The following is a 14,907-nucleotide window of genomic DNA, read 5'->3' as shown; positions in this document are numbered from 1 at the left end:
GGACAATGGGACAGGATAGACTGAATCTATGGATCATGTATTAAATTAAAGTTTATACACAGGACACATTTAGGACACTTCACCATGTGTCCTTCAATTAGTGCTGAGTAATGAATTATTATTTATGACATAATTTGATTTATTTTTTAAATCAAAATATTATTCAACGTCTATCCTACTGAACGTTTTACCAGAGAAAGAAAGGCAGGGGTTAATATATAACTGACAGACAGCTCTGCCCAGTTTTCTAAGCATTATAGATATTGATCATTTACAGTAGATATTGATAATAAACGGAAGGTATTGATTACTGGATGTATTGATCATTAGTCAAATCAGGATCCTGTGTTGGTGATATTGTTCATGAGAATGTTCTTTGTTTGTGCCCTCCCCCCCCCCCCCCCCCCCCCAAGTTGTAATGAGGTCTGCTCCCCTGCTCTTTATACATATGATTGATTACATATAAATCATTATATTAGTAATGATTTATATGCACATGCAATTATAAATGATTGCATGTCATCAGTGTTTCTCATTAATGTCATAGACTGTGGCAGTCCACCATTCTCACCTCAGACCACCCTAGAGGATCAGGTCCACCCATCACAGGGAAACAGTGATGTCATAATGATCCTAACACACTAATTACCACACATTATAAATGATTACATAATAAATGACTTATGATCAATTATAAAATAATAAAACCTTTTTCACAAACATGACTGACTGACTTCCATGCAGATGGATATTAATATTAATGTTATGAAGATCTCTGATTTTGTGTGTGATCATTTATTTAATGTTTCAATATAATATAGAACTGAAATATAATGTTTGTGTTTTCTGACGACAGAAACTATACAAATGAATTTGATGAACCTCACAAAAACTATGTCTATCAACCTAACCTTAACCGTAACCCTCAAAACCACGTTGACCTGGGCGCATGAACCGCCCACACTAATTGGGACTCCCTCTTCCTTTGGTGTGTCGCCCAGGTGGCGCCCAAACCCTGACCTTTAACCTCATACTCAAAATATTTATAAACCTAACCTTAACCCTAAACCCTGACCTTTAACCTCACAGAAACTATGTCTATGAACCTAACCTTAACCCTAACCTTAACCCTCTCAAAACCACGTCGACATGGGCGCACACTAATTATCGTTAGCCTTGGCTAGCCAATTAGCATTTTGACACATTGTGAAAAAGGTTGATGATGTCATCATTGTGCTGCTGTGAGTATTTAAAGCTGAATGGACACACAATTTCCTCCTCTCTCCACCAGAGGGCAGCGATGACTCTGCTTCTCTGAAAACACACCCAGGTGTTCTGTCAAAAGACAATAAACCAATAAGAATCAGAATGTATTAACTGTGTGAACATGATAACACTTTAGAATAACCTTCCCTTATAATTGTAAATTAATTGTTAAATTAATCATTCCCAAATGATCAGTTAATGTGTTATTCATAACTTGTTAAATGTTTGTTAACATTCAGTTAAGGATTTAAAACTATGCTATAAAGAGTTAATAGATCATGAACAAGTTATTAGTAAACTACTTAAAAACCTAACGTCGCAGCACCCTCCATGCAACTACAGTAACCATCAAAGTAGAAACAACTCAGTCCATTCAAACAACATTTGACCAATACTTTGTCAATATAGTGTATCTTAGTAGGAAGGGCAGCTCAGTTGGTAGAACACTCTCCTTTGGACCACAAGGTTCTGTCTTTGATCCTGCTAGTGATGCAATGATCAGTGTGTTCAATTAACTGAATCATTGGGTAGAGTTCACTGAAATGTTGTGTTCAATGGACTGAATCATTGGTACAGTTCACTGGAATGTTGTGTTCAATGAACTGAATCATTGGTACAGTTCACTGACAAATGATCGGTTCAGAGTTTGGTTGCATTGTGTCGTTTCTTCACTGAACTGAATCACAGACACTTGTGACACCCGACTTGATCACCTGACCGTCCTCTCAGGCTATGGGATCTAAACTCCTGCACCTGTTTATATTTGAATGATGATGAATGGTCCAAACTACACAGTGTACCAAGAGGACCCCCCGCCCCCCATCTGACCACATTTTCATCAGTGTTGTCTGATACAACAAATCATTTGATTATTGAATTTGATTATTAGATTCATTATTATAAGAAATGAAGCAGAAGACACATGATAATGTGAATTCACGCGACCGGGATGGTTTACCAGGCTAGTTGTTTCACTTCTTACACAAGCATGTTGTTTTGTGTATGTTTTATAGTTTTATACACTTTTATACATTAAAAAGAAAAAAAAGTTTAGTAAAAAGAAAGAGGAAGTGAACCTGGGTGTGTGGGAGGAGTCTAAAGATCATCATCATTGGTTGTCGGCACCAGAATACGACCTGATAGAAGAAGAAGAGAGACAGTTAAAACAGACACACAAATAAATCATAATGTACTGTATTGTGTGTATTTCTCCATAAAATGCATAAATGTACACACAATAACACAATAACACAACAACAATAGGGTTCAGTCATCAGAACTAATGTGAACATTTGACTCTTATTTAGGAGTAAATGTAACACTGATGTATTAAAGCTAATTGTGACAACATAGAACACACTTTGACCTCTAAATAGGTTGTCTAAACTGGTCTAAACCGGTTAACGTTCTAAAACAATATAAACCAGTGTACGTTGTGGCTTTACATGTATCGTATACTATGAACCCCAAGCTGCTTATATTTATTGAACATAAACCATCTATGACTTTACTAAAGTCCACGTTTGCATAGAGACATGTTGCTTAAGCCTGATGCTATAATCTTAAGCCACTGTTTGAAGAGAGGTGTCTGTCAGATTACTTTTCAGCCTAATTATTCAGAAAACCCCACACCACAGAAAATCCACTGAATGTTCAAAGTTCAGGTTTTGGGGGAAAATGAATGTCATAGAACCTTTAACTTTAGAAACATTGATCAAAGCAGTTGATTGATCTGATCACCTTCCGGGGCGACCCCCACCCACATGGAACCTCTTATTATTCGAATGTGAAATACAGTGTTTAAAAGGTGAACTGAAATGTGACATTACTACTGTCCCTTCTCCCCAGCAGAAGGGCTGCGAGGAGAATTGTACTCTGTTGTTGCTGAATAAACCCAATCATGATCCAAACGAGTCCGGACGTCTTCTACACTTCTTTTAAGCAGCTAGGCCTGGTAACCCACAGTCTATTGTTTCAGAATATACCACACATGTTTGTTTGTTTGTTTGTTTGTTTGTTTGTTTGTTTGTTTGTGTGTTTGGATTTCTGTGAGGGTTCCACATCATCCCCTTGCTAAACTAATGGCCTAAGTCATTTTTTGAGGAAAATTATATTTTTGCCTAAGTCAGCTCCTCATGACACTGGCCACCTGTGGTCAAATCTCCTAATTGAAAAGGAGCATGCTGTTCCCTCCCCTTTTAGTATAATGGCCTAACTCCCTAGTGTGATTTAGGCCATTTTTGGGATTTTTATTTTGGTCAGATTTAATCCTATTAAAACATATTTAAATCTCTTATGTTACATAACTGACAGACAATGTTATTTTTATTTTAATAGTCCTACTTTTTTATAAACGTTTTGGGTGAAATTATTAAGAAATATCATATCGTGTTTTGGATCAGTTTTTTATTTTTCCTGAAAAACTTTTATAAAATGACTTAAGCCATTAGTTTAGCAAGGTGACAACATGTCATGTGATCCTCTGTTGATCTGACCTTGTTTCTTCCACTGGAAGTAGATGAATCCAGACAGGAACAAGACCAGACCCAGAACCAGACCTGATGCTCCCATGGCCACCTTGTTCTTCACTGACTCTGGCATGGAGTCATCTGACAATACAAATATATCATATCATATCATATCATATCATATCATATCATATCATATCATTACTACAGATTAAAACACCTTGTTCTTCATGACTCTGACATGGAGTCATCTGACAATAAACTACAACAACCAAACACAATAAACAATAAACAGACGACACAGTCATTGTGAGTCTGTTCAGTAATAATGAGTCCAACCCTATTGGTCCAGTCCTTGAGGAGTTTGTCACCTGATGTGACATGTCCTTCTTAAAGCTAAATACATCCAAAACAAAGGATATGATGATAGATTTTAGACATGAATCAACCTTTTACTATGATGATTATGAAGCAGGCTGTGGAATGTGCAGAAAGTATCTTGGGACAGAGTCATAGACTCAGAACTGTGAGGCAGTTTGTAAAAAAAGAACATCAGCGCTTGTTCTGTCTTATAAAACTGTCTTGTTTTCACATTGATAAAACCATGATGACTCTTTGATCTGCTTTTATAAAAATCAATCGGGTCTGGGCTATTTTTGAAAAATCTTGAACATTTGTGCAAATGTTTGAATATAATTTATACATATTTTTAAACAACATTTTTAACTCAAATATTTGCTTCTGGGGGGTCCCTGGATCAACATATTTTGATGGGGATCAGCGGCCAAAAACATTTGGGGAGTCCTTGACAAGAAAAGGTTTGAGCACCACTGATATGGCAACAATAGTTTTTTTTCCAGATAAATTAAGGCCGAGGCTACACGTACCTGGATCTTTTTCTAAACGCACATTTTTGTGTGCGTTTGGGCCTTTCAGCCACACGCAAACAGTGTTTTTGGCCGCTAAAACGAATATTTTTGTAAACGGATAAATAAGTGAAGGTTTTCCAAAACATGCGTTTCAGTGGATCTGTGTGGACATGTAATCCGGAGATTTTGAGAAACGATGACGTCATCGCGCATTCGGTGGTGGTCATGGTCATTATAATAACTAGAAGCTCGGCCGCCCTTCGGGCGGCCGAGGGTCTAGCCCTTCGGGTGGCCGAGGGTCTAGTCGGGGACCGGCCTACACAGGAACGATGTAAATAGGGAATGAATGCTCCACCCTTTAAATCAAACCCCATTATACCTGTTGTCATAGGACCCATTTTGGCCATCTGTTTGCCTGTGTCCATTTATGCCCATCTGTGTGTGCATTTATGCCCATATATGGAGCTATCTGTGTCTGTGATATATGGACATCTCTGTATGTGTCTGGGTGTGTCCCTTTTATGCCCGTATATGGAGATCTCTGTGTCTGTCTGTGTCCATTTATGCCCATTATCCTAAAGGAGTTCGCTATAAACAATGTTGTCAGTAATGCCCTTGTCATTATCCACAATGAAAACTTTTACAGCGCTGGCTCTCTTTCCTCTAGAGAAGGCTGTGTAGAGTTGGCCATGAGCGAACACAGGTTTAGGCAAGTAGATGCCAACTCGTTCATTCTCTTGGCCCTGACCCTTATTGATTGTAACAGAGAATGCTAAGCGGATAGGGAACTGTCGTCTAATGAAGGTGAAGGGAAGCTCACCTCTGTCATAGTGAGGTATTCTTGGTAGGAAGATTGTTTCACCCCTGTTTGTGTCTACTGCAATCTCACACTCAATGACTCTGTCCATCATTTGCATTACCACCATTCTGGTGCCATTCTTGAGAGTGCGGTCAGGACCTGATTGCAGGTTTCTAAGCAGCATGACTGGTGCGCCTACTTTCAATTTGAGGTTATGATCAGGGATTCCAGAGGGTGTCAGTGAATTGAGTAATTCCACAGTCACGTAATCCTTGTGGTCGTCGTCCTGAATTGAGTCGGCTGAAAGGTAGACTCTCTCTTCTGTAGGTAAGTCAGCCAAGCATATGTTGTTGATACCTGTTGTCATAGTTTTATGCCCATATATGGAGATCTCTGTATCTGGTTGTCTGTGTCCCTTTATGCCCATAATGGAGATCTCTGTATCTGTCTGTGCCTTCGACTGTGTTGCAGACACAGTGCCGGTTCCCCCTTTAATGCAAACCCCATTATACCTGTTGTCATTGGACCCGTTTTGACTTTATTATGGAGATCTCTGGATCTGTCTGTCTGTTTCCCTTTCATGCCCATATATGGGGATCTATGTAACTGTTTGTATGTGTCCTTTTATGCCCATATATGGCATATATCTCTGTCGCTTTTTGTTTGTTTCTTCTTTAAGCAGAATATGCAGCCTGCATAAATCTGCATCATTCAAGTCATCATCCCAGTCCCACGCTTTGTTGCTCTTTTCTTTTTTGTAGCGGGAGAGTTCAGCTTGAGTTTTTTTGGAGAACTTGTTTTTTGTTGGTCTTGTGCTGTTGATTTAGCTTGTCTTATGTTTGTCTCCCCCGTCTGCACCTCATCCAACTCAGATCTTGACTGATCCTTGTTTTCTTCAGTAAAAGCAGCACAGTTAATTAATTCTTCATCACCGATCTCATCAAAAAAACTGTCTCCTCCTCTGTCTGCTCCTCCTGTCTTCCCACCAGATGTTGACTGTTCCATCTGCTCCCCAGGAACACTGTCTCCTCCTCCGTCTGCTCCTCCTGTCTGGCCAGCAGATGTTGACTGTCCCATCTGATCCCCAGCAACAGCCTTATTAGCTTTCCATTTCGCATCCCAATCGAGTTTTGTAATTCTTTGGTTCATTTTTCTTTTTTCCTGCTCCAGTTTTTGTATATAAAGAAGGACTTGAGTCGATGTCTTGAAGGCCTGCTCCTGCAATTCCTTCCGGCTTTCCATGAACTTGCACTGATAATTTAGAAGTACCAAGTTGTTACGAATTATTTCTCCTTCACCGGGGTTTAGCTTTGGTAGCTTTTCTGGAGTACCCATTTTTTTGAGAGCTGCTTATAGACTATATGCAGAGGTCTGTCAAGAGTGCTGGTGTATGTGATTCCTTTTATGAAGTGATGTCACAATGAGTCAGCGCTTGCTCCGGAACAGCCCGATGTCAGTCATCTCCGCATACGGAGATTCCAAACCTTTCGTGCCGGATCCGAAAAACTGTGTATCGGGTCGGGTCGAGGCCTAGCTAAGATCGTAGGCAAAGGTCTGAGCTATCTGTGTGCGAAATTTGGAGTCTGTAGCACCAACCATGTGCTTTCAGGGCTCATCCATGCGATTCGGGCCAATTTGGATTCGGCGTCCATTGGCTTCAATTAGTAGTCAGGACTCCGCATATGGAGATTCCGAACCTTTCGCGTTGGTTCCGGAAAACCGCATATCGGGTCGGGTCGAGGCCTAGCTAAGATCGTAGGCAAAGGTCTGAGCTATCTGTGTGCGAAATTTGGAGTCTGTAGCACCAACCATGTGCTGTCAGGGCTCATCCATGCGATTTGGCCCAATTCGGCCTCGGCTTCAATTAGTAGTGACGATAAATAATATAATAATACAGAAACACCGCACCGCTCATGGTCATTATAATAATAAATGAAGAGAGAGAGAGAGCAACACTTACAGTCTAGAAAACAAGGCACGATCATTTATGGCAAAATAATGTCATAATTAATAATAAGACAGTGGTGGGAAAAGTAGCTCATTCACTGTGTAGAACACACGGCGCGCACACAGATTGAATGTGGGGTCTGTCGTCCTAAAACACAATCGCCCCGGGTCAAAATCCAGCGACCATGGAGCGGCCGCGGGTGGCCCGCTCAAAAGGTGCGTGGGGCGGGGAGTTTTGGGACACCGCCCATGGAATGAATCGATTAAGTAAAACTCAGCCCTGAAACATGACTGTCATACCATGACAGTCATGGTGCCGAGAGTCCCTGCTTTATAGTGGTGTTCGATGTTTTTATATTGCCAACTCTCACATGTACATATTCCGTTCAGATTTCAAATATAAAGTGCTTACTCTGAGCGATAAGTACCCGTATCTCTCGTATTGTTCAATAAAAAGCATTTTAATCCCATCGCCAGCCATTTTCTTTTTCTTTTCTTTTTTTTAGGTAATGTATCAGAGTGCAATACACCTCCCAACCATTGGTGTCGCATGGTTGAAAGCATCGGAGAAAATTTGGAGAAAATGGCCGGCGATCGGATTAAAATGCTTTTTATTGAACAATACGGGAGATACGGGTACTTATCGCGGTCCGGATCGCCTTGTAACGTCCGTGGCTCAGGGGTAAGCACTTTATATTTGAAATCTGAACGTTTATGTACATGTGAGAGTTGGCAATGTAAAAAAAAACGAACACCACTATAAACCAGAGACTCGACAGCGTCATGTGAACCATGGCTATGCGCTGCAGCTGCGCCCTAATAATGTTGTTTTCGTTTATGTTCACGTATGCTGTTCACGCATGCTATTAAAATAATGCAGCTATTGCAGTATTGGGCCTTAACATGTGATTACAAATGTATTTGTATTTGGCCCCTCATATATATAATTATAAAATAAATGTAAATATAAAATCTGATATAAAATTGAAACTTGCAGCTGATCGATGCGTTTCTGCATCTACGTGTGGACAGGGATTTTTGTTTATCTTTGTCATGTGGCCAGGGATTCTTTTTAAAAACGGAGGATTAAAATATCCGTTTAGTAAAAGATCCATGTACGTGTAGCCAAGGCCTAAGACATATGTTTAGAGACATTTGACAGTTACAAATGTTCGCTTAAAAAAATATGTATTCAAAAATTTGCACAAATGTTCACGATTTTTCAAAAACAGCAGATCTACAAGCTCATAGTGCGGCACTCGGTGCCGCGCTATGAGCTTGTATATCTGCTATTTAGACAGTAGATTACAGTAGATTACAGTAACTGACCCCAGTCCATCTTGATAGGCGCGGTCAGGCTGGGATGTTCCACCATGCATGTGATCTTCTCTCCTGATCTGTAATGCACACACACACACGCACACGCACACACACGCACGCACGCACGCACGCACGCACGCACGCACGCACGCACGCACGCACGCACGCACACACACACACACACACACACACACAGTAGTAGTAGCTGATATACATGCTGAAACGCGCCGCGATTCTATTCACATTGATCCGGTTATCTTTGTTAATATTTTTTTTTGGACTATTATTGTGTAGGAGCGTGAATGCCCCTCTGGGCTCTCCTCCGCTCTAGTGTTTATTGTGTATTCCACTATTTTCTTCCCATTGCAGAAAAATAGCAAGGCAAGAGGCAGAAGAAACTTAGTAACGAGATACACACGTTATAGCATATTCCTGTGTGTGTATTCATGTGTGTGTGTGTGTGTGTGTGTGTGTGTGTGTGTGTGTGTGTGTGTGTGTGTGTGTGTGTGTGTGTGTGTGTGTGTGTGTGTGTGTGTGTGCGTGCGTGCGTGCGTGCGTGCGTGCGTGCGTGCGTGTGTGTGTGTGTGACTTAATATAAGCCTACCATTTAATGGGCCATTTTCAGCAAGTGAGTAACACTTGTTTTATTTTTAAAGAATATATTATGTATAGGTGTGTATTAGGTGTGTATTTCTATGTATAGGTGTCTGTTAGGTGTGTACCTGGGTGTGTACTCCAGGTAGGAGTGGTACTGGTAGTACCAGTCTCCATCAGACAGCTCATCGGTAGAGGAGAGACCAGAGGTCAAAGGTTCTTGACCTATCCACCAGGTCACCAGGATCAGTTTAGGATAGAAGTCGTAGCTGCTGCACCTCAGCATGTGAGTGTGTTCACCACGACGAGGGGGAGTCTCTGACTTCAGTCTCACTTTGGGCTCCACTGGATAAATAAGATTATTATTATTATTATTACCCTTATTATTATTATTATTATTATTATTATTATTACCCTTATTATTATTATTATTATTATTAATAACCAGTCATAGGAACATAGGTCATTATCATTAATAAGTGTATATCATCCAAATTAGATCCAAAATATCCAGAAAGCCGCAACACACTTGGTCAACCAGCCAAAATGTTCACGTTTCTCGGCTCTCCCCCGTTCTCCTCTCCCTCCATTGGCTCCCAGTTGCTGCCCTCACAGAGTACAAAACACTGATGTTGGCCTACAAAGCAACCAAAGGTATGACACCCCCATATCTTCAAACCTGATCCAACCCTACAACCCCTCCCACTCACTCATATATGCTAACACAGGGGAGCTGTCTGAATCTTCTCTAAAACACCCTGGACAACGCTCCACACGTCCTAGACTCTTCTCCCTTCTCTAAAACACCCTGAACAATGCTCCACACGTCCTGGACTCTTCTCCCTTCTCTAAAACACCCTGGACAACGCTCCACACGGCCTAGACTCTTCTGGCTCCCAAACGGTGGAACAGAAAATTCCCCACTAACACACCTCTTCAGACTCCACCTCAGCCCGTAGCACTAGACCTAGCCTTGATGACCTTGCAGGCTTATGCAAAGGTTAAAATGTAATTTAGATGTTAGACAGATGTCAGGTCATTTGTAGACCTGCCATTTTATAGGTTTGTATAGTTTCAATGTACAGATTATTTATTTGTTTGATATTATACTGTTTAGACCGATGACATGGTTTACCTATGATCCTAGATTACTATTTCTATGCATTTGATGTATTACCTTGTGTTTTCCTTGCTTACTGTAAATCACTCTGGATTAAGAGCATCTGATAAATGCCTACATTGTACATTGTAACTGTAAGGTCAGTATTTGGCCACCAGATGGCACCAGAGAACAATGTTTCATAGAATACTGTAGATTCTACAATAGTCTACAGTTTTCTACAAAGTAGAATGCATTTATATAATATAATTTAAACATATTAAATAATTCACAGTTACACTGTGATTTATAAAAACAAAAATATTTTTTTTTTACTAAGGTGATTAAAACATATAAAACTAGTAAAGACAATAATTGAAATATAAAATCAGGTGGTGAAATGAAGTGTATAGATGTGTGTTTTAGCCTGCTTGGTTCTTTTTAAAGTTCATTTAAAAACATTCATCCTGGTGTCTCTCTTTTAGGCAGGTCATTATATGTAGGTGAAAACGTTCAGAAATAGATCTATATGTTTCATTTATACTCGGTGTACGATGGCGACACCACATGTTGTGAGCTTGTAGATCTGCTATTTCCACTGTGTGACAGCGTGTTAGGATACAGTATAAATCAGGCTTAAAGGGATAGTTCACCCCAAAAAAAAAAATGTTTGTCTCATTTCTAAGCCAATAATTTTATGACCAGCGGAACGGTAGGCAGCGGTTCCAGTAGGAGATACAAAGGAGACTCTTTGAGTCTCCTACCGGAACCGCTGCCGGTCATCAAATTATTGGCTTAAAAATGCGGCAAAAACAAAGAAATATCCATGAATTCGAGTCTTCATGGGGTGACTAATCGTTAGAAAAAAACTAATTTTGGGGGCGAACTATCCCTTTAAGTGTTTTAGAGGATCTGAAATGTTTCTCAGCTGATTAAGTCATGTTTTATAATCATTATCACATCAATATTAACAGCATTAATCATCTCTGAATAAAATGATTTATTATGATGTCATGTTATAGTTTATGAGGCGATGAGTGTTGAGTGCTGCTCTGAGATCAGCTCACCTCTCTTGTTCAGAGCATGGGAGTAGTAGCCCTCAATGTTGGGTTTGCAGAATCCATTTATTTCTGCTCTCATCCAAGCCAGTAGTGTAGGATCTTTATTCCAGTGCTCTGCGTCCTTCACACCATACTCAGTGTATCCAACAAACTGACCTACTCTACTGTTCCACCTGACTATCTCATCACCATCGAAATGATATGACCGTATGTACTGTAGGTCCTTCATCTCACTGGAGTTAAACACACAGCGGGAAGCCTCATAGTACACATATCCATCTGGAAATAGACAATTAAAAATGTAATTAATGTTCAGTTTTATTATCATCTGTATAATATCAACACTAGGCTAACTGCCCCTATTGGCCAAATATGTCACTACATAAAGTCTAAAATAGGTTCAGGATGTGAAATCTGGCGTTAAAATGTTTTGAATGTATATTGAATATCTTACTGTAAATACAATGTGATTGAGCTAGTAGTTAAGTTTTGTTTCTCTATGTGTCCAGTTGTCTAGCGTGGCTGAGTTAACAAGGGGTCTGTCTGTCTGTCTGTCTGTCTGTCTGTCTGTCTGTCTGTCTGTCTGTCTGACTCCATCATGTATTTCCAGGATAACCCCTTTCTTATACCTAGGCTATTTGAAAATAACAGATCTACAAGGTCGTAGCGCGGCACCTGAGTGCCGCGCTACGAGCTTGTAGATCTGCTATTTTTAAATATTTTTGTACTTTTACTTTTGGTACTTTAAGTACATTTTGATGCCAATACTTTTGTACATTTACTCAAGTCAATTTTGAATTCCAGACTTTTACTTGTAACAGAGTACTTGCAGTATTGATACTTTTACTTAAGTAAAACATTTGAGTACTTTTCCCACCTCTAACTCTAGTCAATAAACAAGGTAAATAGTCACATAAGTAGAGAGTAGAGAGAACAATGTAGAGCCTCAAAGAAACTATAGGATACCAGGTCAATCATTATAACAATCAGCTGAGTAATATTAAACAAATAAAGGTCATTATTTATACTGTAATTAAAGCCTTTATTGTAAACGTATATGAAAACACTAAACTGCTGCTTTTGAAAATAAATTGCAATATTTTATACAACCCCCAAATGTATCAAATAAATCATCATTCAATTCAAATAATTGAATGAGTGCATTGACTTCTGGGGGGTCCTCAGATAACTTTTGTTGGGGTCCCCAGATGATTAGCTTAATAGGTTACATTGTTTTCTCACTCAACAGTATAAGTGTTTACAGGGTATCTGCACATTTATAAAGTTTACTTTTAAGACCTTTTTAATAGCAAATTGGCAAAATTGTCAAATAAATAAGAACGAGGCAAACGTTGTGAAAATAGCCAATCTACAAGTTCACAGAAATACGATTATTTTGGGAGGTCCCCAGTTCAAATAGGATTATTTTGTAGGGTCCCCACTTCAAATAAGATAATTTTGGGGGGTCCCCAGTTCAAATAGGATTATTTTGAGGGGTCCCCAGTTCAAATAGGATTATTTTGGGGGGTCCCCAGTTCAAATGGGATTATTAAATTGGGGGGTCCCCAGTTCAAATAGGTTCTTTTCGGGGGGGTCCCCAGTTCAAATAGGATTATTTTGGGAGGTCCCCAGTTCAAATAAGATCATTTTGTGGGGTCCCCAGTTCAAGGGGGTCCCCAGTTCAAATAGGATTATTATTCTGAAACCACAACCCCCAAGGTGACAGGCCACACCCGCAGCTTAAACCCCCCCCCCCCCACACACACACACACACAAGGTGATACGCCACGCCCACCCCCAGTCGATAGCATACAGTTCATAGCGTGGCACCCGGTGCCTTTTAGATCTGCTATTTTTGACGCCCAAAAAGAAAGACTCAACTATCTCTGAAAAGCACCGAAATTTAGAAGCAGCGGCTGCTGAAGGAGCGCTAAAAAAGCTACATTCCCCCCCCACACCGAAAAGGGTCGTAGCACCGAGCACCACGAAGGGTTAATACGGCCATGTGGATGAGTAAACTCTGTCTGTCTGTCTGTCTGTCTGTCTGTCAGACCCCATCATGTATTTCCAGGATAACAGAGATAACACTCACAGTGTTTTATTTTGATGGTAACTGTTGTATAATCGTATTATCTGCACCTCGAGCACATGTTCATGTTCACTAAAAATAATTATTATGTAGAAAATATTTCACCATAAAAAACATAAATGCTTAATATACATGTTTAAACATTTTCATTCATGTTAAATACATTCAACCGTTTTAGTTAATAACTATTGTGTTCATAGTATTCATGTACCTTTCACTGGTGGTTTCTTCAAGGCAGTGCGAACGGTGTCCAGGCTGGCTTTGCAGGACTCCAGCATACTGAAAGCTATTTCATACTCTGATGTGAAGGTCATATGATCTACAAACGGAGGCTGAGGCTCCACCACCTTCCCTTTGTTGAAGTCTACGTACACCATCACTTCACCATCCAGTGCATACATGTGCTCTTTATATGAGTCTTTAACTGTGTCTGAACAGCCAAGGACATACATCTCCTCATGGAACACTGGAAATAAAACAAAGATGACATTAAATTCTACAACAAACTTCTTCACAGTGACAATAACACATAATCATCAAACGTGTGTGTGTGTGTGTGTGTGTGTGTGTGTGTGTGTGTGTGTGTGTGTGTGTGTGTGTGTGTGTGTGTGTGCGCACGCACGCGTTTGTGTGCATTTTTGTGTGTGTGTGTCATTTGTTTGTATTGTTTTCATATAATAATAGTAGATATAAATGTATGTATTAAATAATAACATAAATAAAATGTACTTACTTCCTGGGATCGCTTTGACATGAAGTAGAGAAGAGAGGATGAGGAGGGTGGCTGTAATCTTCATCATCACTGATCAAAACTGAACTGAATTTAATAGATGAGAATAAACAGATGAGAATAAACAGATCAGAATAAACAGATGATAATAAACAGATCAGAATAAACAGATGAGAATAAACAGTTCAGAATAAACAGATGAGAATAATCAGATCAGAATAAACAGATCAGAATAAACAGATGTTTACTGAAAGAGAAGTTCTGGAGTCTGAAAGAGAATGAAGGAGGATCCGTTCTGTAGTTTAGAATAATCAGCCAATCAGATTAAAGATATGATGTTACATCATCTGTTTCCAGCAAGACGACAGTCTGGATTATTGCACATAGCAGTATGTAGCTGCTGCTTATGCACCATATGAACCTTATGTATATAACGTACCTTATGTTTCCTCATGCACATACTGTACCTTATGCACCTCATGTACGTACCGTAGGTCAGTTTAATAGATACAGTCAGTGATATGTTTATATCAGTTTAATAGATACATTCAGTGATAGGTTTCTATCAGTTTAATAGATACATTCAGTGATGTGTTTATATCAGTTTAATAGATACAGTATATTCAGTGATAGGTTTATATCAGTTTAATAGATACATTCACTGA

General features: G+C 39.6%; 2 protein-coding genes across 8 annotated transcripts in view; both read right to left on the bottom strand.

The window, feature by feature from the left end:
- LOC311048961 (H-2 class II histocompatibility antigen, E-S beta chain-like) overlaps positions 1 to 14,907 on the bottom strand; it is a 52,625-nt gene that overhangs the window by 36,209 nt on the left and 1,509 nt on the right. Inside the window, exon 2 of the mRNA XM_084062349.1 lies at positions 14,246 to 14,329. The gene's annotated coding sequence lies outside the window, so the exon portion shown is untranslated. The remainder of the gene's footprint in view (positions 1 to 14,245; positions 14,330 to 14,907) is intronic.
- The window catches only part of LOC311048959 (H-2 class II histocompatibility antigen, E-S beta chain-like), a 38,948-nt gene continuing 24,567 nt past the window's right edge, over positions 527 to 14,907 (bottom strand). For 4 of the 7 annotated variants that reach the window (XM_084062346.1, XM_084062343.1, XM_084062344.1 and 1 more), the window contains 7 exons: positions 13,724 to 13,978; positions 11,430 to 11,702; positions 9,392 to 9,608; positions 8,679 to 8,746; positions 3,762 to 3,875; positions 2,343 to 2,402; positions 527 to 1,335 (listed from right to left, as the gene is read on the bottom strand). In XM_084062346.1, coding sequence (XP_083918472.1) covers positions 2,362 to 2,402; positions 3,762 to 3,875; positions 8,679 to 8,746; positions 9,392 to 9,608; positions 11,430 to 11,702; positions 13,724 to 13,978 — 968 coding nt within the window. In that variant the 3' untranslated portion in view covers positions 527 to 1,335; positions 2,343 to 2,361. The remainder of the gene's footprint in view (positions 1,336 to 2,342; positions 2,403 to 3,761; positions 3,876 to 8,678; positions 8,747 to 9,391; positions 9,609 to 11,429; positions 11,703 to 13,723; positions 13,979 to 14,907) is intronic. The other 3 variants (XM_084062347.1, XM_084062342.1, XR_014601142.1) reach the window with 3 other exon arrangements.

This window comes from Gymnoscopelus microlampas, assembly GCF_963454915.1.
Source record: "Gymnoscopelus microlampas genome assembly, chromosome: 7".
NCBI classification, from domain to species: domain Eukaryota; kingdom Metazoa; phylum Chordata; class Actinopteri; order Myctophiformes; family Myctophidae; genus Gymnoscopelus; species Gymnoscopelus microlampas.
The sequence above is the reverse complement of the archived record's forward strand: the minus strand, read 5'-3'. Positions and strand labels throughout refer to the sequence as shown.